Here is a 26,287-nt window from a genome sequence, read left to right on the forward strand (position 1 = left end):
GTTGAAGAGCATGCATTTAGTTTTACTTGTATTTAAGAGCAGTTGGAGGCCACGGAAGGAGAGTTGTATGGCATTGAAGCTCGTCTGGAGGGTTGTTAACACAGTGTCCAAAGAAGGGCCAGAAGTATACAGAATGGTGTTGTCTGCGTTGAGGTGAATCAGAGACTCACCAGCAGCAAGAGCTGAGTTGATCTATGTCTTACTATCTTGAGGCCTACTATGGGTTACATGGTCAAAGGCAGGTCTGTAGGTGTGTGAACTGCATACTCACAGACCCATGACACATTCTAACAAAGAGTTGTCTGTCTCTCTCACACACACACACACACACACACACACACACACACACACACACACACACACACACACACACACACACACACACACACACACACACACACACACACACACACACACACGATTCCCAAAAACACAAGCCTGCTGGGTTCAGGTTTGGGACTGCAGTGCATTTTCTCTCTCTCTCTCTTTCCTTCTACAGCCTGCAGCTGAGTAGGATTGACTGAACATGGTAACATTACAGAAGACATGAGAGGAGAGATGAAGCGAGGGAATGATAAAGGGGTGGGACAGAGACCTACTATGTGGAGAGAGAGAGAGAGAGAGAGAGAGAGAGAGAGAGAGAGAGAGAGAGAGAGAGAGAGAGAGAGAGAGATAGAGAGAGAAAGGGGCAGATAAAGCAGCAGAGGAAAAGGATGTGGGAAAATGACTGAGCAGGAGGGAGAGGAAGATGGGATAAAGGGGTAGAAGAGAAACAGAGAGAGGCTGGGTGTTTGTCATTCTGGGGCTGTAAGAGGCTAGCTGCAGACAGAGGAGAGGAGAGGGGCTGCGCCATTCAGAATGTGGCAAGTGTTGCTGCAGGAATAATTAGCTTGTTCCGTAACCATAGCTGTCTCACAAACCCACTAGCATGGCAAAAGGGAGAGAGAAGAAGAAAGAGAGGGGGGGGAGGAAGGAAGGAAGGAAGAGAGGGAGAGGGAGGAAAAGGAGTGCCATCTCTCCTGGCACAGAACCAGGTTAATATAATTGCCACAATATGCTTCTCTTAGGGCATCTAAAAGCCCCCAGAATGCGACACTGCTGTGAAACAGCCTGTCGAGTGCCCAGGTAGAGAGGGGGATGAATAGGGGTAGAGAGAGGGATGAATAGAGGTAGAGAGATGGAAGGAGTATTGAGGGGGAGGATAACACTGTGTCGGACCAGGGAGAAGCAGAAATCACTTGGGAAGTGATATTAACACATGATGCTACTACGACTGCTGCCCATCGCACAGGCACACGCCAAATAAACAGTGTGTGTGTGTGTGTGTGTGTGTGTGTGTGTGTGTGTGTGTGTGTGTGTGTGTGTGTGTGTGTGTGTGTGTGTGTGCGTGCGTGCGTGCGTGCGTGCGTGCGTGCGTGCGTGCGTGCGTGCGTGCGTGCGTGCGTGCGTGTGTGTGTGTGTGTGTGTGTGTGCAGTATGTGTAACTGTATGCATATGTGCAGCTGTGTGTAATAAGGATAGCAACTGCTTCTGTGTGTGTATAGCAAGTGATGATCTGTAAACATCTTGCAGAGGTGCACAAACACACACACACAAACACACACTTCCAAGATCATCCCCCCGGCTGAATAATCTTAGCTCTAGGATGGACGAGGGGAAGACAGAGGGAGTGTGAGAGAGGGAGAAGAGAGAGAGAGAGAGACAGAGATGGAGAAGAGAGAGATACAGAACATCAAACGCACAGCTGCAGATTCTCAGGGCGAAAGACTGGCGTGCTTATTTGCTTTCCTAAGACCCATCAAATCAAGCCTGTCCGTTGCTTGCAGGTGCACATTTTCTCATCCCCATCCCCTCCTTTTGATGTAGCATTTGGGAACCGCCATATAAAAAACACATGCATATCTAAAACGGGTAAATGTTGCATCTGTCTGAATATTTTGGGTAAATTAATGGTATTCCATCCCTCCCTTCATCCATCCATCCATTCTTCCCTTCCCTCTATCTAGGCCACACAGCACAAAGGCTGTGGTGGTGTATTAGTATAGGGTCTTCTACAGCTTTAAGAGCCCTTGGTGCCCTCCATGCTGTTACCAGGGCAACTAGTGAACAACTGCTTCAGAGGCAGTTTCCAGTCTAATAATAACTAATCACTCTGAATGAACACTTCCTCACAAAGACAGTACTGGCCTTTTCATCTCCCCTCAGAAACTGGGCCACATTTGAGCGGTTTGAGCCATCACTGGAATTCTGCAGGGTTTGGTAAAGATATTGTCATATTAACACACCTATTTTTCCCCAATTGGAATCAAATACTGATTATCTGTGATTTGTTCTGTTATTTTAGCCCCGTTTTATGTAAATGCATCATTGGAGGATATTTAGGCAGCATGCATGGAGCATAGCAGCATTCCAATGGAGACATGTGCAGGAAAATATTATTTAATTTGTCAAAATGCTGGAATAATATGTTACTATGTTACATTGGACAGTGTTCACATGAAATATGCAAGGACTCTTAACATGATGATTATAATAATAGCTTATCTAAAACCCTAAAAGAATTATTCACATAGCCTAACAATTTCTCATTCAGCATGTAATGTATGCAAATCAATAGTCAACACGGTCATTTTGCAGTTGAAATACATCAACTGAATGTACCTCGACTAAAATGTGTCATGTCGACACAAATCTCCCTTTTCTGCTCGGTGGGACGACTTGAAAGATGCCCAAATTCTTTATTTGAGAATACACAGAGCCCTTGCTGAATGGCATCTGCATGTCTCAAGCAAGAGAGGAGAGAGAGAGGGCGGGCGCGCGCGAGGGCTCTGTTGATACCGAATGGCAATGACGCCCTTTTCCACTAAACCCGTGAGATACATACACAAGCACCTCGATTCGGATACCCTAACATAAAAGAATGAAGGAAGTTGTCGGACTTACCATGTCAGGATTTAGCCGTGCTAAAATGGCGAAGGTTGAGAGTCTGTCACACACGCATTTGGTGCTGAATGAGTCGACAGGCACGGCTCTGCAGCCCCTGGCAGACCACGATCCGAGCAGCGAAGAGCTGCGGGAAAAGAGAGAGAGCGCTGCGGTGAATAAAAACGGGGGAAAGCTAGTCAAATCCCCCACCACGTTACAGACACCAGCTATTTAATTCCAAATCCCCTTTTGCATCTCCGCGGTTAGCGAGCAAGAGCGCAGAAAACGCTGTGAAAATGGTGATGAAAGGTTATATGTGAGCCAGACGCCGTGCTGCTCAGGTTTCTGCTTGGCCAGGTTATTGCAATATAGAGTTGGAATTCACAAATGACCCAAAAAACAAACTATAGCAACGGGAGTAATAATAACAACAACAATAATAATAATTAATAATAATAATGCAAATAATAATAATAATAATAATGCAAATCTAAGTTATTATTGTATCTCATTATTTATCCCTAGATTTAGTTTGCGTTATTGGTGGAACAATTTAAAAGCTAAATAGATCATCTTTGTGTACTTAATATACAATTAATCAGCTGGAAAACATGTTTTATTGTGTGAACCCATTTTACAGTACTTCATGTGACTGTAATGCCATCCTACCTACCATTTACATGTAAATAGGTTTTTGATGGCCTGGTATAGGCCTTTGTTGTAGCTACTGGACCATACATCAACAATAACTGCAATTCTAAACCAATAAGAAAGCACATTAAATACATATGTAGTTTATTTTTCTGTTATATTGTTAAGCATTCTTTAGTTGAGCGTATTAATCAAAATGTGAAATATTGAATGTTGACTGAACTTTGACAGATACCATGTTTTTCTAAGTCTTAATTACCCTAAATGGCTAAATCCACACCACTTTCTCACTCACTGTTTATGGGATTGACTAAACTTTTACCCACTTTTACTATAAAGCATTACTAACAATTCTAAAGTTTTAACATTCAAAAACAACATTGCCTAACAGCTTAGCGTGGAGTTCATGGGGAGCCTTTCCCCTCTAGACGTCTTGCTTGTAGGCCTCTTCCCTCATTGAATGGGGTATTCTCAGTGGCCAGTGACGTTGCATTGCCAGTACGCTGTCCACTGCCATGTGGTGCTGAACTCCAAATATCAGAAACCATATTTTCCCACTATGCATGGTGCTGAAATATCAGACCACAGCTATTTCATTGTTGTTTACAACATCAGACCTTCCACAAGTGGCTAAGTTACCACACAGCTGTTCTAAAACCCTGACAAAGACAACACACCAAAACCAGCTGGTTTTAATAATAAAGAAGACTTTTCAAGTTGTTATATTGTGCATGGCTCAGTTTTACTCCTCTCTTCATATCAGTCTGACTGCAGGTGCACAGACAATGACCCGATGGTTATTGGTTCCTCATGTCTTCATGGGAGTTGTGTGTTGTTTCTTTCTCCCATGGCACAGTGATGCTGGATGGTACATTGGTGATGTCACACTCCATCCATCTCAAGTGAGCCCTTACATCCTCTTCCCAAGCAGAGTGGTCCCCAAAGGGACTCATCAAGACGGGGGGAACATGGTCTCCTGCAGGTCTCTGGGGCTAGTGGCACCAGGAACACACAACAGCCCCCAGGGTTAACCAACCAACCAACAAATCAACAAACCAGTTACAGCCTGCGACTGTGCCTCAGCAGACCTGGGTTCAAATTGTAGTTGTGTTCTTTCCAATACTTTGAAGCATTTCATTGCTTCAGTCTGGAGAGCCCGTTGGGCAGGGATTGCACTGTGTTGATTCTTCCAGTGGTTCCATTGAGCTAGGCAGGCTCAATCAAGAGCAGATGAAGTATTTGAAAGAAACCCAATACTATTTGAACCCAGGTCTGTACCTCAGGGCCAAAGACATCTCATCACAACACACCACGGCCTCCAACCGGGTTACCCACAGTGCCACCTCACAGCAGCCCTTGATAGGGTTACCCATGGTGCATCTGGTTGGAGAGTGCTGAGGGGTGAAAACCATGACGAGCAGAGAGAGAGAGCGAGAGAGAGAGAGCGAGAGAGAGAGAGAGAGAGAGAGAGAGAGAGAGTAGTACAGTCTTGTAGCCCCAGGAGTAGGCTCAGTGCTAACATTAGCACATCACCCTAACAGAAATCCAATATTATAACTCAGCGCAGAGTCTCTGTGGATGACACGATTAGGCCACTCTCCCAACCACACAGCAAGCCACAGCAACACACACACACACACACACACACACAGGCCTCACCGCGGTCTAATGGGATAATTTGGGTGGCGGTCCAGCAGCACTGCATGTGTGAACGGTCCCTGCCAACAACAGGCTAGGACCACATGAATGAATGGGACAGCAGGGCCTGCCAGACAGCCACAACATCCCAGACATCCCTGGGTTTAAATACTATTAGCGTTTGCTCTAGTCTACCTACAGAGCAAGATGGGCAGGGTTGGCAACTTTTACAACGTTTCTATTTGTTCCATTAAACAAGACAAGCTCAATCAAGCCCAGACAAATATATTATTTCAGAAATGGTTTAGTCTGGTGCTATAACACCCAGCGATGGAAATCATAATAAATGATGTATTAATAACCTGTTTGGGATAGGGGGCAGTATTTTCACGGCCGGATAAAAAACGTACCCGATTTAATCTGGTTACTACTCCTGCCCAGAAACTAGAATATGCATATAATTACTAGATTTGTATAGAAAACACTCTAAAGTTTCTAAAACTGTTTGAATGGTGTCTGTGAGTATAACATAACTCATATGGCAGGCGAAAACCTGAGAAGATTCTATACAGGAAGTGCCCTGTCTGACAATTTGTTGTCCTTCTAGGGCATCTCTATCAAAAATACAGCATCTCTGCTGTAACGTGACATTTTCGAAGGCTTTCATTGGCTCTAGGAAGGCGCCAGAAAGTGAAATGAGAGCTCTCCAGTCTCTGGGCGAAAAACCGCAGGGGTTTTTGTGAGTGGTCCTTCTGGGAACAATGACACTGAGGCGTGCGTGCACGAGACGACTCAATTTTTTTCTTTCAGTGTTTGAACGAATACATCGTCTCCCGGTTGGAATAATATCGCTATTTTACGAGAAAAATAGCATAAAAATTGATTTTAAACAGCGTTTGTCATGCTTCGAAGTATGGTAATGGAATATTTTGAATTTTTTTATCACGAAATGCGCCGGCGCGTCACCCTTCGGATAGTGACTTGAACGCACGAACAAAATGGAGCGGTATCTTGGATGGACCAAAACAACATTTGTTGTTGAAGTAGAAGTCCTGAGAGTGCATTCTGACGAAGAACAGCAAAGGTAATCCAATTTTTCTTATAGTAAATCTGAGTTAGGTGAGGGCCAAACTTGGTGGGTGTCAAATTAGCTAGCCGTGATGGCCGGGCTATCTACTCAGAATATTGCAAAATGTGCTTTCACCGAAAAGCTATTTTAAAATCTGACACCGCGATTGCATAAAGGAGTTCTGTATCTATAATTCTTAAAATAATTGTTATGTATTTTGTGAACGTTAATCGTGAGTAATTTAGTAAATTCACCGGAAGTTTGCGGTGGGTATGCTAGTTCTGAACAAAACATGCTAATGTAAAAAGCTGTTTTTTGATATAAATATGAACTTGATTGAACAAAACATGCATGTATTGTATAACATAATGTCCTAGGAGTGTCATCTGATGAAGATCATCAAAGGTTAGTGCTGCATTTAGCTGTGGTTTTGGTTTTTGTGACACATATGTTAGCTTGAAAAATGGGTGTGTGATTATTTCTGACTGGGTACTCTCCTGACATAATCTAATGTTTTGCTTTCGCTGTAAAGCCTTTTTGAAATCGGACAATGTGGTTAGATAAAGGAGAGTCTTATCTTTCAAATGGTGTAAAATATTCATATGTTTGAGAAATTGAAATTATAGCATTTTTAAGGTTTTTCGTATTTCGCGCCAGGCACTACCATTGGATATTAGTGAGGCGTTCCGCTAGCGGAACGTCTGTCCATAAGAGGTTTTAACTAAAACCAACAGACAGATTAAAGAACAGGGGAAGCTGAATTCAATAAGAAACAAACTGTAAAGGGAACAAATCAGATTGTGGGTTTCTAAAGAAGTGGAGGTGGGTGAGGAGAGATACGGTAGGGAGGGTAACTGGGGCAGGTCAGGAGCAGGGTGACGTTTATTATTATGAATCTTGCCCTGAAGCAGAACTGAGCGATTTCCACTAGATGGGCCAACTGCAAAGTCAAAATTGTCTGTATTGTAAAAAAAACATATATATATATATATATATATATACCGTATATATATAATTTTTTTGGGGGGGGGTTCTTAATATAAGATTAGGGTTAGGCATTAGGGTTAGCAGTGTGATTAAGGTTAGAGTTAAGTTTAGGGTTAGGTTTGAAATCAAATTGTATAACTTTGTGGCTGTTCACCTAGTAACCTCTCTGCAGAGCTGCCTCCAGGGCAAGATTCATTACAATAAATGCCAACCTGCAAGCCAGGATGGCAACACTGCTGTTGTTATTGATCCCTCGCCCCAGACCGAAGTGTGAGCCCTAGGAGAGAAGACCACCTGTCTCACACCCGCTTGCCTCTCTCTCTCACAGCCCTTATCAACAAGACACCACCATGACAAGGACACCTCACATTTCAATTTCTCCCCCCCAAATTAACTCATTAATCATAGCTGCTGTCCAAGATGGATTTACATTTTGCTTAGAACATGTCACTCCCCTCCCCCTCCCCCGCCTCCCCCTTTTCTCCCCACACTCCCCAACATGGTGGGTGAAGCTAGATTAGATTTTGTTTTGTTCTGCCTCTCTCTCGCTCTGCCTCTCTATCCATCTTCCTATATCCTCTCTCATCCCTCTTGCTTTCTCTCAACCCTGTCTCTCTCCTCTTCCCTCATTGTTCGGTCGTTCTTTCTCTCTCTTGGTCTATATTTACCTGGTTCAACTTTTTTTAAGGCAAAAGATCGCTCTGTTCTATGCCTCGTCTCAGTAACATAAGTGTACGCACTTATCTAAATGCAAATGTCCAACCTGCATTGCAATAAGGCCCATGGGCACATTGTGCTTTCTCCTCTCTCTTGCTCTTTCTCTCACTTGCACACAGCTACACTCTCTCTCTCTCTTTTTCTCGCTCGCTCTCTCTTGTTCTCTCTCTCTCTCTTTCTTCCTCTTTCTCTCTCTCTCTCTCTCTCACACACACACTCACTCACTCTCTCTGTTTTGGGTTTTAAAACAAAAAGGGTACTTAAGTGTATGAAGCATATGAAGAGTGTGTGAAACGGACCCACATTAGCTGTGCAATTGAACTGTGCAATGCATTTCTCTCTCTCTCTCTCTCTCTCTCTCTCTCTCTCTCAGATTCTCTCTCTCTTACTACACATATATATATACTCTCTCCCTCTCTCTTCATCCCTCTGTGTTGAAGCCTTGGTTCGTGTGCGCGTGGGGGCCCAGGAGAGAAAGCTGTGAGCGACACTTTTAATATTCTACATCCTGCATCACTGTCGGTGCAGTGTTAGCAGCGTGGGGGTTAGTGTTAGCCCCGTCCAATCTCCCTTCACCCACAGAGAGGAGCTCAGGAACTGTCTGACAAACTCAGCACCTTTCTACAGGGTCAGTGTGTGTCATGGGCACTTCGTCAAGATGAAAAACAGTGGAGCTGGAACAGCCACGGAACACACAGTCACAGTGAGAGATGAGGTGATGTGAAGCCGTCTCCCAAAGTTCTATCCCTCACTGTGAAGGTCCACACCAGCAGGTGTTTCAGAGCCAGGTAGCCAGGCGGGTCCACCATAGAATATAATTACTTTAGTTCCTGGTTATGGGTACACTTATTACTTTACATCCTGGCCGCTAGTCCACGCATCATGGTAAATTGACTTGAATGGGGATGTCCATTCTAGTATTTCTGTTTTCAGAGCCAGGTAGGATCATAGAGATCCTATTATTCAGTTGATTCAGGCAGTTCCACCCCCAGGCTCCACACTGCTGTCTGGCAGCGTCAAGGGGCAACCCAGCAGGCACATGGGTGTATCACCAGAGAAAGAAATTGACAAAGGCCTTACCTGTCACTCTCGTCCCAGGAGATGCAGGTCTGGTTTGTGGTGCCCTGATCAGACAGATAGAGAAACGGTCACATGGTTGACATATGCATAGACACGGTTAGTAGGGGTGCTGAAGGGGCTGCAGCACCCCCTGAAAAATCACAATTAAAAATGTACTAATAAAAAAAAGTGCACCCCCACCACAAATCATCTTCCTGTGGCCATGGACATATGCTCTGATTACAGATGTTCTCATATACCTCCATATACCTCCATGGACATATACTCTGATTACAGATGTTCTCATATACCTCCATATACCTCCATATACCTCCATGGACATATGCTCTGATTACAGATGTTCTCATATACCTCCATATACCTCCATATACCTCCATGGACATATGCTCTGATTACAGATGTTCTCATATACCTCCATATACCTCCATATACCTCCATGGACATATACTCTGATTACAGATGTTCTCATATACCTCCATATACCTCCATGGACATATGCTCTGATTACAGATGTTCTCATATACCTCCATATACCTCCATGGACATATACTCTGATTACAGATGTTCTCATATACCTCCATATACCTCCATATACCTCCATGGACATATGCTCTGATTACAGATGTTCTCATATACCTCCATATACCTCCATATACCTCCATGGACATATACTCTGATTACAGATGTTCTCATATACCTCCATATACCTCCATATACCTCCATATACCTCCATGGACATATACTCTGATTACAGATGTTCTCATATACCTCCATATACCTCCATGGACATATGCTCTGATTACAGATGTTCTCATATACCTCCATATACCTCCATATACCTCCATGGACATATACTCTGATTACAGATGCCTTCCTCATATACCTCCATATACCTCCATATACCTCCATATACCTCCATATACCTCCATATACCTCCATATACCTCCATATACCTCCATATACCTCCATGGACATATACTCTGATTACAGATGTTCTCATATACCTCCATATACCTCCATGGACATATGCTCTGATTACAGATGTTCTCATATACCTCCATATACCTCCATGGACATATACTCTGATTACAGATGTTCTCATATACCTCCATATACCTCCATATACCTCCATGGACATATACTCTGATTACAGATGTTCTCATATACCTCCATATACCTCCATATACCTCCATGGACATATGCTCTGATTACAGATGTTCTCATATACCTCCATATACCTCCATATACCTCCATGGACATATACTCTGATTACAGATGTTCTCATATACCTCCATATACCTCCATATACCTCCATGGACATATGCTCTGATTACAGATGTTCTCAAATACCTCCATATACCTCCATATACCTCCATGGACATAAGCTCTGATTACAGATGTTCTCATATACCTCCATATACCTCCATATACCTCCATGGACATATGCTCTGATTACAGATGTTCTCAAATACCTCCATATACCTCCATATACCTCCATGGACATATACTCTGATTACAGATGTTCTCAAATACCTCCATTTGAGGGGATGATGAAATTGATTTGTCTACTGCTTTTCTAAGTGCTAAAAGTGCTTTTCAGTGATAAAGGCATGGTAAGTCTTTTGAAATGGTCTCAAATATCAGTACCTTGTGTTTTTATGGGATAAGCCACATGATTTGTCAAGGCCCTACCTACTCTGTTACACTACAGGGGTCAATTACTACTGAGGTCACTGCTCAGGTCAGAGGGTCTGATGTGAAAGGTCACTCACGTTGTAAAGGTGTGAGAACTGGACCTCCACCGGGGTAGAGAGGGATCCTGGGGTGGGCTTGATGGTCACAGACACCACCTTGGAGTTGAGCACGGTGCTGTTTCTGGAGGGAGGGAGAGAGGGACAGTTTGGTGTCACCAGCATAGGACAACTCACATTGTCAGGTGACATATCACGTGAGAACCACACATCATTGTCATCGTTGTCAATCGCTGTTCCCTTCAACCAACTCAAACCTCCCTGCAGTAATACTGCCCCATCCTACAACACGTTCCCATCTCTCCCTAACACAGCATACATGTCCCTCAAGACACCCTTGTATGTCCCAGCACTTAAGCCATGTCCCGTTTGAAATAGACAATGTTTCACAGCCCCCACACTCTGACTCCTCCCCCCTACTCTCGCTCATCCGCAACTTCTCCCTCTCCCTCTCGCTTTTTCTCCCTCTCGCTCTTTCTCCCTCTCACTTCTCAGAACGCAATCAGTCAACGTAAACGTTTGTGTCAGACAGCCTCTGTCTAAAACTGATCACATTTCCTTGAAGGGGAAAAAGATTCTGAGGGAAAAAAGGTAAGAAAAAAGAACTAACTAGCCCCCGATAAAGACAAGATAGAAGAGGAGCATCCACATGCACGCCCTGGGGTGAAAGTAGATTTCATTTCTTACCGGTACGGGACACCCAAGCGCGCACACAATACATTTTTTATAGCCTTGGTGTAATCATAGAATTACATAGGCCTATAGAATCCCTATTAATTTTGTATATGATCTCTGTGGGCCTTTTGCCCTAGACCTAGTAAAGATTTGTCATATCACTTCTAACATGCATAACCTTTTAATGTGGCATAAAAACAACCAGTCATGATGTTTTCAACTGATTGTCAAACAATCACTTCAAACGCGCACATTTGTCCACTCGCAAATAATTCCAGCTTCCAAACCCCAACAGTGCACTCTGCACCCGCAATTTGGTGAATGGAAAGAGGCATCTGTTATAAAACCTTTTACTTCAGTGTGCTAAATCAGGGTCACACAGGGTGTTTTCTGGTAGTCTTAAACAATTCTACTTTGAAACCAAAGTATCCACCTCACACACATGGTTATGGGCTTTAAAAAGAAGACGCCTGTACCTGTCATGTCCTGGCCATAGTAAGTTGTTATTTTCTATGATAGAGCAGGTCAGGGCGTGACAGGGGGTGTTTGTCCGTTTTTGTATCTCTATGTTTAGTTTCTAGTTTTGTATTTCTAGGTTGGTTTTTGTTTGGCATGACCTCCAATTAGAGGCAGCCGGTTGTCGTTGTCTCTAATTGGAGGTCATATTTAAGTTGCTTTTGCCCCACTTGTGTTTTGTGGGTGATTATGTTTTGTGAGTGTGTTTGTTCCTCCTGCGTCACGGTTTGTTGTTTTGTTCCTTCAGTTTATTTTTGTATCGCATTAAGTTTCACTCTCCAATAAATATGTGGAACGAAACCGACGCTGCATTTTGGTCCGATCATTCGAACAGCCGTGACAGTACCATGTCAGATATACAGTTGGAATGTAATAAATGTTGAGTTTGTATCCCAATATTACACTTTATATACATTACAGAAAACTGAAATAGATCAAAACTGTTTGACATAGAAACACCGGATTTTAGGTGTGTTTTTGAAATAACGTTTATTAATTATGAAATTATGAAAGATATTAATAACATTCCACCCATGAGGCTACTAGGTCATTTGACGGCAGGAAAGGGCTACAAAACACATCAATTTGCAGTGAATGAAGTATGTGGGAGGGTTGAGTGTGATTCCGCCACGCTAGCCTGTGTTCCTCCATCTCATTATACATGCACATAACATTAACATAACGGAGAGAACACTCATCACTGGACGAGAGAACGCTGTAGCCTATAAATACACATGGTGTTCGAATGCATGTGCTTAGCATAAAGCAGTTCTCTGAAATGGTATTCATTCGAGCTCCTTCAGACATCATTTTACACAGACAAGAGACTAAGGAACTACGTGGTAGCATTCAAAGCCCATTAGCCACCAATCAAAAGAGCTTCTGGGATGCGTTCTGTGCTGGGTTGCATTCCAAATGGCACCCCATTCCCTTTATAGTACACTACTTTTGACGCATCCCTGGAGAAAGCATTGTAAGTAGAGATGTCAGTAAACCCTCTCACCTCTGTAGAGATAGGATGCTGCCCAGGTTTCTGTAGAGAACGATCCCGGTGACAAACGCTGACAAGTCATCTGCATCTGGAGTACAACACAGACATGTGCCCACCGTTCAGACACAGACCAACACACACACACGAACAGACACAAACGAGATGGAGGGAGAGAGAGAGATAGGGAGAGAGAGAGAGATAGGGAGAGAGAGAAAGAAAGAGAAAGAGAGAAAGCCCCTTAAGTTGAAATTGAAAGAGAGAGAGGGTGAGAGAGAGAGAGGGAGAGAGAGGGAGAGAGAGAGAGATTTAGGGAGAGGGATATATATATATATATATATATATATATATATATATATATATAGGGAGAGAGAAGGAGAAAGAGAGAGATATAGGGATAGAGAGTGAGAGATAGGGAGAGAGAGAGAGAGAGAGAGAGAGAGAGAGAGAGAGACAGGTCAGTCAGAATCCAATAAAAAAGGGAGAGGGGGAGAGATGGAGGAGTGACGTGTGTTTGTGTTAGTGTGTCAGTGGTGTGTGTGTGTGTGTGTGTGATGACCTGCAGCTCTAGTCTTAGTGGTTTGTGCTGAAGGACAGCAGGAGAGAGAATACAGGTCAGCCGGTCTCCCTCCTGTCCTCTTGGCTCTGTACCTCTGCAGCTGGCCTACATAACTACCCATCTATAAACAGACACTCACACGGCATCATCACTCACACACAAACACACTTACAGACTTACTCATAATCACTAAATTGCCATTTAAACAGACCTAATAAACATGATTGTTTAAACATGCATGCACTTAAACACCCCCCGCACACACACACACACACACACACACACACACACACACACACACACACACACACACACACACACACACACACACACACACACACACACACACACACACACACACACACACACCCAAATGCAAAAAGCCAGATGACATTGAATAATTTTCCACTGTCACACAACAATGTATTTCATGCGACAAAAAGGGTTGCCATGGTAGCATGGTTGGGCATGGCATGCCGTGATGGCAGACTGCACTGGCAAAATAGACAAAAAACATACCCAGAAAAACCCAGAAAAATATGAGACTTAGTCCAACCTGTGTCACAGCTAAACTAAACTGCTGGGCAGAAGGCCAGAAGAGAAGGACAGGGCCTGAAGCTGTCTCCTGCTGCAGTGTCACAGACAGAAACCCACAAAGTCCATCTGTTCCTCTATCTAAAGGACCTCAGCTCTCTCTCACACTCCAGCACGCTGTGTCTGGCAGGCTGGCAGTATGGATGTGTACTGAGAGGACACAGAAGTATGCCAGGCAGCATGCAGAGGGTACTATACTGCTCCAGGCCAGGCAGCTGAGATCCCATGGGCATCAGGGAGGAACCGAGCGAGAGAGAGGGAAAGTTTGGGTATGCATGTGTGTGTGTGTGACATAAAGTATCTTGCCCTCCCCTTCATATCATGGGCCTGCTAGCCAATATGTTCAGCCAGAATGATCACAGCAGTAGAGAGGCAACAAATGGCGATATTTAACAATTATACAGTGCACTGTTGTGTGTGTGAGTGTGTGTGTGTGTGTGTGTGTGTGTGTGTGTGTGTGTGTGTGTGTGTGTGTGTGTGTGTGTGTGTGTGTGTGTGTGTGTGTGTGTGTGTGTGTGTGTGTGCGTTCCGATGCATGTCCCCCCATCTTTACTGCTCTGATAAGTTTCAGAGAGGTGGCTGAGGAAAAACATTTCAATCAGTGCAACTGGGCATGGCCCCCTGTGAGCTATGCCCAGTATAGAGCAGCAGGTGAGAGGCATGAGTGACTGTTGATATGCTGTTGCCGCCATGAAGACACTTCTACCAGTGGGAGAGGAGATTAGCTTTAATTACCCCTGATTGGCTCCTGTTGACTTCTGATTAGCAAGTGACTGGTTCATTAGCATGGTAGCCGTGATAATGATCTATGTCACAGAGAGAGCCAAAACTATCCCATTGGCTGAGGCTGAGGAACCCCACGTCTCCACACAGCTGCGAGTCTGGAGGCTCTCAAATGTCAAGTGCAATTCCATATGCAAATTTTGTAGGAATGTTTTGTGTGTGTGTGTGTGTGTGTGTGTGTGTGTGTGTGTGTGTGTGTGTGTGTGTGTGTGTGTGTGTGTGTGTGTGTGTGTGTGTGTGTGTGTGTGTGTGTGTGTGTGTGTGTGTGTGTGTGCTCTCACCTGGCTTGCCTGTGGAGAGGATGTTCTTGGAGACAGTAACTCTGTCCTCAGAGCTGCGGGCCCAGTCCATCATCCCCTTCCAGCCCTTCATAGGGAAGCTGATGTCTGCATTACCCGCCACCGGACGCTTGTGGATGGACAGAACTGGAGAGAGAGAGAGAGCTATATTTTATTCACTACATAAACTCATGACTCATCACATACTTAATCAATAAGGCCTGAGGGGGTGTGGTACAAGGCCAATATACTACGGCTAAGGTCTGTTCTTACGTACGACGCAACGCGGGATGCCTGGACACAGCCCTTATCTGTGGTATATTGGCCATATACCACAAACCCCTGAGGTGCCTTAATGCTATTATAAACTGGTTAACAACATAATTAGAGCAGTAAAAATAAATGTTTTGTCGTACTCGTGGTATACGGGTATGACAGCCAATTAGCATTCAGGGCTCGAACCATCATCCAATTAGTATTCAGGGCTTGAACCATCCAGTTTATAATATGTGTTAGCCATTTGTTTGGCCAGCCTCTTCTTTCTCACTATGTACATATTTAAATTATAGCTATCTAAATACAGTAATAACTAACTTGTTTATTTTCCTTATCTTTCTCCATCCATCCATCCCTCTCTCTCTCTCTCTCTCTCTCTCTCTCTCTCTCTCTCTCTCTCTCTCTCTCTGTGTGATATGTGTGGGACTCAGGGAGTGTGAGGTCAGTAACTAGGAGCAGAGTGGCGGTTGGGTTTGGGTGGAGGTTCGGCTGCAGTGCAGACAGCGAGGCGGGTAGTGGGCTGGGCAGCGCTAGAAACAGCACCTTACGGCTGGCCCCTCCACTCCTCCACACACTCCCCAGACACGCCAGCTACAGGCCTCCCTGTACACACTGTGCCATGTTCATCTGCAGGTCAGCTAGAAGCCAAGCACCTGCCGGTGGGATGCTGTTAGTTTTATAAATATTATATGCAGCGTGAAACAGAGTTCACAGTCACTGTGTTTGTGTATATGTGTGTGTGTGCGCAAGAGCGTGTGCCCGCGCGCGTGTGTTTGTGTGTGTGTTTGTGCATGTGTAAGCAGAAGTTGAACAGTCACTGGTCTGGAACTGAGCAGATTGTGAGTGTGATTTTAGGCTCTCTTGAGACACAACCTACTGGGCACAGACGTCAATTCAACATCTATTTCACATTGGTTGAAATGCCGTGGAAACAATGTTGACTCAACCAGTGTGTGCCCAGCGGGAACAGCCCAGGATGTCTGTTCTATAGCCCTGTTTGGTCTGTGGGTGGTACCCAGGGGGAATGGCAATATTTAGACCTCCTTGCTCACACCCTTTGTTCTGATTCCAAAAGACATAGAGAGACTGAACTGACTGAACCAGTGAGATCCACACACACCAGACACAACGCTAACAGATGAGATTCCCTAGTGTCCTGGCTGGGTGCATATCCAATTCAGATTATACAGCTCCGGAATACTGCCAATGTGGCTATTCCTGCTTTTCCACCATGGCCTAAAGACCTAGTATTAACTAGGAGAAAAACACATAGTTCAATAGGAAAAGTCCACATAGAACGAACAAAGGCTCAGCTGTCTGAAAACATTACAAACCATCGAATCCTTGCTTTCTCCATCCTTGTTTCTACAATTCCTGTCAAAGCGCATTGGAGGAGAGGATCCAAAGTCCCTCCCTCAGACCTCCTTCTCCAATGAGCTTTGGAGGAATTCGGGACATGCAATTTGAGAAGAATTGAGGACACAAGGACAGAGGAAGCAATATTTTCAGACACAGCCAAAGAGACTAAGGTCAAAGGAAAAAGCTTACCTAAGTTATCCGTGACCTCGACCATATCCTGGAAGTCTTTCATCCTAAGACCGTAGACGTCCACAAAGTCTTCCACCAACCGGAACAGCTCCTTGATGTTAGGACCCAACTAAGAGAGAGAGAAAAGGGGAAGACGGGAGGGAGGAGAGAGAGAGAGAGAGAGGAGAGAGAGAGAGAGAGAGAGAGAGAGAGAGAGAGAGAGAGAGAGAGAGAGAGAGAGAGAGGGATGAGAAAGAAATAGATGATAGAGAGCAAGAGAGAGAGAGAGGGAGGGAGAGAGAGAGAGAGAAAGGGAGTGAGAGAGAAAGGCAGAGAGAGAGAAAGAAAGAGAGAGAAAGAGAGAGAGAGGAGACAAGAGAACTGATGATTCATGGAGCGAACACCAAACAGACACCCACTGTTCATATGCATCACACACCATCCATATATCTCCCGGGAGACTGGCATGATGTCACTATGATGCCAACGGCTAGACACAAAGCCACCAGAGAATAGTTATTCAAATGATCTTTGTACAACACATGGCCAACACACATCAAGAAAGAGCACAAACTGTGACCATGCATGCTAGCTCATGTGTGTGCATAAAGATGTGCCAGTGAGTCTGTGAGAAGAAGAGAAAGAGACCAACTCACCAGTTGTGCTTCTTCCCATCTCTCTCTGTTCTCCTCCATCAGCAGGTTACTGACTGACTGGACAAAGTTCTGTGATCCAGTAGAGAAGGAAGAGAAAGGGAGTGAGGTGGCCATGAGACATTACTCTACAACATTAGCCATCAATTGACCTACTACAAACATTCACTCCAGCCATTTATTTAACACCAGTCAATTCTCAATGTAGCCCTGACCCAAACCTAATGACCTAATGACCTAATGACTTCCAATCCAAAGACATGCTCCCTCCTCTTACTCTCATGTCTGCATTGCTGGGGCTGTTGTAGGCCCTTCTGAAGATCTCTGTCATGTTCTTCAGTACGTCCACTATGGCCAGCAAGTCTCCACTGTAGCTGGTCCCATCGCTGGTTGTCACCCTGAGCTTGGTCATCACCTCTGAAACTCCATCCCCCACAAGCCCCCGCTGGGCCTTGGACAGGTGTTCCCGAGTCTGGGGAGGAAAGGTATGAGTGAAGCACTCAGAAAATATCGCCATTGAATAGAGGTGATCTTCTGATCAACTCATAAGGTGAATGCATCAATTTGTAAGTCGCTCTGGATAAGAGCGTCTGCTAAATGACGTAAATGTAAATGTAATTGTAACTCACTTGTTAGTAAAACTAACATACATTTCCTGTCTGTCTTCTTAATTTGGTCTTGACCATTTATGATTTGTTATCTGGTTGTTGTTTGGTTGAATCAACATTGTTTCCACGTCATTTCAAATAAATTACATTGCACCAACGTGGAAAAGACGTTGAATTGACATCTGTGCCCAGTGGTATGTACTGAACTGAGCAGGCAAAATATCTCAAATGGCATCCTATGGGCACTTTGTAGCTTCTGTTTTCAGATGTAAAGTACAGAGTACATTTTCAATCGTTGATCATCTCTTTTGTACTCACCAGTGTTTGGATGCTGCGGTAGTCGTTGGAGATACACTTCATATAAGTGGGGTTCTCCCAGTAGGCTATTCCCTCATCATCCAGGGTGCACCGCCTCAGGATCAGCCCTGGATGGGGACACAGACTGGGGAGTTAATCTCACTAGAGCCGTGGGATCCTAAAGGCATATCCCATCCTAAGCCAGGCATGTCTTATGGATATCCCTCTGGCTAGATGTAGATCAGGAAGGTTAGTAAGGGTTTACTCTGAGACATGGCTGTTGAGTCTTATGGCGTCTAGCGTCTGAAGCCATTGGAGTCTACAGCTATAGTGTATTCGGAAAGTATTCACACCCCTTAACTTTTTCCACATTTTGTTAAGTTACAGCCTTATTCGAAAATTAATTACCAATTTTTCCCCCCCAATTTCCCCCCAATTTCCACAATTTCCACACAGTACCCCATAACGACAAAGCAAAAACATGTTTTTAGAATGTTTTACAAATGTACATAAAAAAAACAAACAGAAATACCTTATTTACATATAGTAAGTATTCAGACCCTTTGCTATGAGACTCAAAATTGAGCTCAGTTTAATTATATTTTCATTGATCATCCTTAAGATGTTTCTTCAACTTGATTGGAGTCCACCTGTGGTAAATTAAATTCATTGGACATGTTTTTCAAAGGCACACACCTGTCTATATAAGGTCCTACAGTTGACAGTGGATGTCAGAACAAAAACCAACCCATGAGGTCAATGGAATTGTCCGTGGAGCCCCGAAACAGGATTGTGTGGAGGCACAGAAATTTCTGCAGCATTGAAGGTCGACAATACCACAGTGGCCTCCATCATTCTTAAATGGAAGAAGTTTGGAACCACCAAGACTCTTCATAGAGCTGACCACGCAGCCAAACTGAGCAATCAGGGGAGAAAGGCCTTGGTCAGGGAGTTGACAAAGAACCCAATGGTCACTCAGACAGAGCTCCACAGTTCCTCTGTGGAGATGGGAGAACCTTCTAGAAGGGCAACCATCACTGGAGATGGTTGTCACTGGCCACTCCACCAATCAGGTCTTTATGATAGAGTGGTCAGACAGAAGCCACTCTTCAGTAAAAGGCACATGACAGCCCGCTTGGAGTTTTCCAAACAGCACCTAGAAATCTTTGGTCTGAATGCTAAGCATCACGTCTGGAGGAAACCTGGCACCATCCCTACAGTGAAGAATGGTGGTGGCAGCATCATGCTGTAGCGATGTCTTTCAGTGGCAGGGACTGGGAGACTAGTCAGGATCGAGGGAAAGATGAACGGAGCAAAGTACAGAGAGATCCTTGATGAAAACCTGCTCCAAGCGCTCAGCACCTCAGATTGGGGTGAAGGTTCACCTTCCAACAGGACAATGACCCAATGCACACAGTAAAGACAACACAGGAGTGACTTCAGGACAAGTCCCTGAATGTCCTTGAGTGACCCAGCCAGACCCCGGACTTGAACCCGATCGAACATCTCTGGAGTGACCTGAAAATAGCTTTGCAGCGTCGCTCCCCATCCAACCTGATAGAGGTTCAGAGGATCTGTAGAGAAGAATGGGAGAAATTCGACAAATACAGGTGTGCCAAGCTTGTAGCGTCATACCAAAGAAGTCTCGAGGCTGTAGTCAATGCCATAGGTGCTTCAACAATGTACTGGGTATTGGGTCTAAATACTGTAAATGTGTAAATGTGATATTTCAGTTGTTGTTTTTATAAATTTGCAAAAATCTATAAAAACCTGTTTTAGCTTTTCATTATGGGGTATTGTGTGTAGATTGATGAGGGAAATACATTTTTTTAATCTATTTCAGAAATATGCTGTAATGTAACAATATGTGGAAAAAGTCAAGGGGTCTGAATACTTTCTGAATGCACTGTATGTCTCAGGGTAAAAGGGAGGTAGCTCACCATTGGCATTGGGAGGGCAGCGTACGGCCGCTGTGTCCCCTGCTGGAGTCATTTTCCACACTACGTTGGAGAAGTTCTCCTCTGCACAGATCTCATGAGGTTCTGCACCAAAACCAAAAGCAAACGTCAGTATTCCACCAATCTGAGTGTCAAATGGGTCGTTCCACAGATTCAGTGCCTTTTCAGAAGTGTAACTCAGTAAAAAAACAACGTTTGATTTCACAAAATGTGTACATTCTGTCATAAAGAGCACATGTTCATGGTTTCCCATCTCAGGAGGTTAAATAAAGTAAAGAATAGTAAGTGCCTATTAAAGTAACAGGGTTTCCTCTTAAATCAGCCATGAATCCCCTTGTGACAGGAGGAATGGAAGCTTCACAAAAAATGCAAGCTTCACAAAAAAAGATTCTAGCCTGTCTATTGTCACGACGTGGCCCTGTTGTGTGCATATCGTGGCTTCCCCCCTCTCTTACTCTCTCTCCCACCCCAGGTTTTACAACAGTCATACATTCCTGGTAGAAACTCTCTTCACTGCCATGGAGTATTGAGGGGGAGAGCCTATGGAGAACAAAGACATTATTCTTGCCAAAACTCCTAATCCACAAGATTGGAGAATTAATCAATATTTCTATCTTTGAGAATGTTGGAGTGGTCCGTGGACAATTAAGGGACATTTATGTCAAGGTTGTTTCATTTGGTGATCTCATGAAGGACAGGAAACACACATTACTGTGTCTTTGGTTGTGTACACTTCTCAATTATGAGGTTTGCATCTGATGGTTGTGTAAAATATATGACTGAATATGAAACTATTTGTGAGAAGATGTAATGTGATGTTGGCCTTCTAAATGAGATACTTGTTTAGATATAGTTTTAACTAGTTAGTGGCCACGCCTCCGTGAGCCCAGACAGTACGTCAGGCGTCATGGAACCACCCCGTCTTCCACAGAGTACAAAACCACTCGTGATAAAATGTACATCAGACCAGAAAACATGGAAGCTGTTGCTACATGTTGAAATTATTGGCAATTCTACCAAAAGACAAGACCAGAGAACGTGGAGATCATTCCCACGTTGAAATGGCTAAGAAATCTACAAACTAAAGAACAATTATTCAGGCTCCAGCTGTTTAAATACTTTAGTCTGGTAAACGCATCTGATCTAAGAATATTTCCGATTGGTACTCTGACGTATCCATTATAACAACTGACATCTACGACAGACTTTGATCTTTGGTGGACATACAGAGGCTTTCTGTTGACTGACTATCCAGCAGACGGACCGGCAACCACAGAGAGAGACAACAAAGGCATACACTCGTAAATATGTAAATTGCATTTCTAAAATCCAAATGTGCAGTTGTTAGGGTGCGAAATGTCTATGTTTACGATGAAGTATTCAACTGTATGATTGTAGTGAATCCACTCTGAGTTTCCCGCTCTTGAACTGTCCCCACCCCTTTCCTTTGTCTACCAAGCCGTCATATCGGTTTAGCTCACTAGGGATTTTTCTATCATTTCAGTAACCAATGTATGAACTATTGTGTGTGTGTGTGTTTGTAATTCTGTAATTGATAAGATTGATTATTTAGCAAATAAATAATTAAGCCAATTTGTATATTGCTAATTCATGATTTATGCTAGGGTTCGTGCAGATATCCAAGGGTTTGCGATGTTCAGTAAAGAGACTGATGAGGTAATAATACATTAATAAGTGACTGTAAATGATAAGATATGAAAATATCCAAAGAGTTAATTCGGGAAATCAATAATGTTTAAATATTTTCCCGTGGTGCCCCGACTTCCAAGTAAATTAAGTTACATGATTAGTAAGGAATAATTACACATAGAAAATTGATTTGATAATATAAGTCTTCACATTTAATGATAGTCAACGCTACGACACTATCTATGGGTATCAGGGTTGACGTGTTATCCTCGACCCGCTCAGTTTTCCACCACAAAACACCAGAAAATTGCCAAATATAGTTAAACCAGCTCACCTTCTTTTACACTATGATTTGATTATAAGATGTTCAATGTTTACATTGAAAAAATATATATTTTAAAAGAATAGCTTCACTAAATGAAAATGAGAGTTCAGTTCATGTAACAGGGTCGACCTTAAAATGAGGGTCATTAATCTCATGAAAAAAAAAAAAAATCTTCAGAAATGACTTTATCAAAGCAACAAAATAACTAGGTCTTTACAATGATGGTGAAACTTGGAGACATTTTGGGGTTAAGTGGGTTAAAATCGTCCTAGAAGTGACACAGGGTTTGTATTTGTATTTTTTATGGATTTCTATTGTATGATTTCTATTGTATGTCAGCTTCTCTTCCTGACATACAATTTAACAGAGGACGGAGGGTTGACAGACGACGTGTCAAAATGCAGAATTTTTGTATTTTAGAAGCCTTTTTCATATTCAGAATCAGATTTATTGAATTCTCCTTCTGGTCTATATTAAAGGGGACTTCATTTAAAGCTAGAATCCTTAATTGAAACAATAACAAAACTGTCACCTCTCCTGTGTTCTGGTAAAAAGTTGAGGGATGGGCCTGGAGAAATGTAACCACTCTCAAATTCAATAACAGAGTTATGATTGTAAGGACTGATCATCCATAATATCAAAATGATACTTTTAACCATGTTTTGTGGCTATACCGTGTTTGCTTACATTTACATTGTTTACAAACGTTATAGTAAAACATGCTTGTATTTTGGATTCTGATGGGGTACAGTATGACAGTTGAACTAAAGCTCATGAGGCATTTATAAGCTATATTCTTCAAGAATCAATCGGTAAATACTGTATCATTAATTTATACGTCTAAAAACGGATGTAGCAACTCAGGATTCCAGCTATAATATAACAGTTTTTTTAAAGGCAATATTGGTACACAATTTCTACTTCAAATATCAAAAGGGACGCAAAAGGCATTCACTTCCTGGAACAACCCAAATATGTTCAATTTTGACAAAAGATATGAAGCAAAAGTAAATCTGAGATACAGGACGTACAGTATAATAACAAATGACAGATTGCAGATTGCAGCTCTGAAGGAGATGAGTACTAGTATTCTAAGTCTTTAGCTGAACTGCCATTGGTTTTCTCTCTCTCTCCCTCTCTACCACACCTGCTGTCTCTAACTCTGAATGCTCGGCTATGAAAAGCCAACTGACATTTACTCTGACCTGCTGATCTGTTGCATCCTCTACAACCACTGTGATTATTATTATTTGACCCTGCTGGTCATCTATGACCGTTTGAACATATTGAAGAACGATCTGGCCTTAATGGCCATGTACTCGTATAATCTCCACCTGCCACAGCCAGAAGAGGACTGGCCACCCCTCTCTTCCTCTCTAGCTTTCTTCCTAGGTTCCAGCCTTTCTAGGGAGTGTTTCCTAGCCACCGTGCTTCTACATCTTCATCGCTTGCACTTTGGGGTTTTAGGAGGTGTTTCTGTATAAGCACTTTGTGACATCAGCTGATGTAAAGAGGGCTTTATAAATACATTTGATTGATTGATTGATTGATTAAGAGCACACCTTTCCATTAATGTGTTCTGACTACTCACCTGGACACCGCTTCTCATTGCAGCGTCGCACCTCCTCTCGATCTCCAGGACAATTTTCGCCCCCAAAGAAGGGCCCATAGCAAATCCTCTGTCTCTGTTGGCTCCCCCCGCCACATGTCTTAGTGCAGCCCACCCACGACGTCCAAGGATGCCACTTCCCCTCCACTAAGACACAGAACACAGCTCTAATGGTTAAGATCAGGATAGGCGGATAGTAAACTGATCCTAGATCTGTACCTGTGGGCAACTTCTTCACAGAGGTTGACAGCAGATGTTACCTGGGCACTCCCGTATGAAGCAGTCTCTGGTCTCTATCCACTCCCCGCGACACTCTGATCCTCCGTACGAAGGTCCGTTACACTCCCTGATCCGCTGCATGGTCCCGTTGGAGCAGGATGCAGAGCATGAACCCCAATTAGCCCACTCATTCCACACCCCATCAACTGGGACAGCAGAGAGAGAGAGAGTAGAGCAGAGAGGGAGAGGGGTTTGGGAGAAAAGAAGAGAGAGACAGAAAGAGAGAAAGAGAGAGAGAGACAGAGAGATCATGGTTACTTCTGTAGATGTACAGTTGAAGTCGGAAGATTACATACACTTAGGTTGGAGTCATTAAAACTCGTTTTTCTACCACTAAACACATTTCTTGTTTACAAACTATAGTTTTGGCAAGTCGGTTAGGACATCTACTTTGTGCATGACACAGATCATTTTTCCAACAATTGTTTACAGACACTTACAATTCACTGTATCACAATTCCAGTGGGTCAGAAGTTTACATACACTAAGTTGACTGTGCCTTTAACCTGTTGGGGGTAGGGGGCAGTATTGACACGGCCGGATAAAAAACGTACCCGATTTAATCTGGTTACTACTCCTGCCCAGTAACTAGAATATGCATATAATTATTGGCTTTGGATAGAAAACACCCTAAAGTTTCTAAAACTGTTTGAATGGTGTCTGTGAGTATAACAGAACTCATATGGCAGGCAAAAACCTGAGAAGATTCTGAACAGGAAGTGGCCTGTCTGACAAGTTGTTGTTCATCTTGGCTCTTTTTATTGAAGACTGAGGATCTTTGCTGTAACGTGACACTTCCTACAGCTCCCATAGGCTCTCAGAGCCCGGGAAAAAGCTGAATGATATCGAGGCAGCCCCAGGCTGAAACACATTTACGCTTTTGGCAAGTGGCCGATCAGAGGACAATGGGCTTAGGCGCGTGCACGAGTTGACCCCGTGCTTTATTTTCTTTCCTCAGATTCGTGGTCAGAATATTATCGCTTTTTTACGAGAAAAATTGCATAAAAATTGATTTTAAACAGCGGTTGACATGCTTCGAAGTACGGTAATGGAAAATTTAGAATTTTTTTGTCACGAAATGCGCCGTGCTCGTCACCCTTCTTTACCCTTTCAGATAGTGTCTTGAACGCACGAACAAAACGCCGCTATTTGGATAAAACAATGGATTATTTGGGACCAAACCAACATTTGTTATTGAAGTAGAAGTCCTGGGAGTGCATTCTGACGAAGAACACCAAAGGTAATAACATTTTTCTTATAGTAAATCTGACTTTGGTGAGTGCTAAACTTGCTGGGTGTCTAAATAGCTAGCCCTGTGATGCCGGGCTATCTACTGAGAATATTGCAAAATGTGCTTTCACCGAAAAGCTATTTTAAAATCGGACATATCGAGTGCATAGAGGAGTTCTGTATCTATAATTCTTAAAAGAATTGTTATGCTTTTTGTGAACGTTTATCGTGAGTAATTTAGTACATTTTTAGTAAATTCACCGGAAGTTTGCGGGGGGTATGCTAGTTCTGAACGTCACATGCTAATGTAAAAAGCTGGTTTTTGATATAAATATGAACTTGATTGAACAAAACATGCATGTATTGTATAACATAATGTCCTAGGTGTGTCATCTGATGAAGATCATCAAAGGTTAGTGCTGCATTTAGCTGTCTTCTGGGTTTTTGTGACATTATATGCTAGCTTGAAAAATGGGTGTCTGATTATTTCTGGCTGGGTACTCTGCTGACATAATCTAATGTTTTGCTTTCGTTGTAAAGCCTTTTTGAAATCGGACAGTGTGGTTAGATTAACAAGAGTCTTGTCTTTAAAATGCTGTAAAATAGTCATATGTTTGAGAAATTGAAGTAATAGCATTTCTAAGGTATTTGAATAACGCGCCAC

The 26,287-nt window shown here is 43.3% G+C and overlaps 1 protein-coding gene across 6 annotated transcripts in view; it reads right to left on the minus strand.

The window, feature by feature from the left end:
* LOC106579424 (adhesion G protein-coupled receptor B1) overlaps window positions 1–26,287 on the minus strand; it is a 114,530-nt gene that overhangs the window by 19,311 nt on the left and 68,932 nt on the right. For all 6 annotated transcript variants that reach the window (XM_045701575.2, XM_045701561.2, XM_045701573.2 and 3 more), the window contains exons 8-19: window positions 24,375–24,539; window positions 24,097–24,261; window positions 20,513–20,614; window positions 18,594–18,700; window positions 17,945–18,139; window positions 17,671–17,739; window positions 17,036–17,144; window positions 15,215–15,358; window positions 13,013–13,088; window positions 10,840–10,942; window positions 9,068–9,111; window positions 2,944–3,070 (exon numbers count right to left, since the gene is read on the minus strand). In XM_045701575.2, coding sequence (XP_045557531.1) covers window positions 2,944–3,070; window positions 9,068–9,111; window positions 10,840–10,942; window positions 13,013–13,088; window positions 15,215–15,358; window positions 17,036–17,144; window positions 17,671–17,739; window positions 17,945–18,139; window positions 18,594–18,700; window positions 20,513–20,614; window positions 24,097–24,261; window positions 24,375–24,539 — 1,406 coding nt within the window. The remainder of the gene's footprint in view (window positions 1–2,943; window positions 3,071–9,067; window positions 9,112–10,839; window positions 10,943–13,012; window positions 13,089–15,214; window positions 15,359–17,035; window positions 17,145–17,670; window positions 17,740–17,944; window positions 18,140–18,593; window positions 18,701–20,512; window positions 20,615–24,096; window positions 24,262–24,374; window positions 24,540–26,287) is intronic.

The sequence above is a fragment of the Salmo salar genome, chromosome 02 (assembly GCF_965601325.2).
Source record: "Salmo salar chromosome 02, fSalSal1, whole genome shotgun sequence".
NCBI lineage: Eukaryota > Metazoa > Chordata > Actinopteri > Salmoniformes > Salmonidae > Salmo > Salmo salar.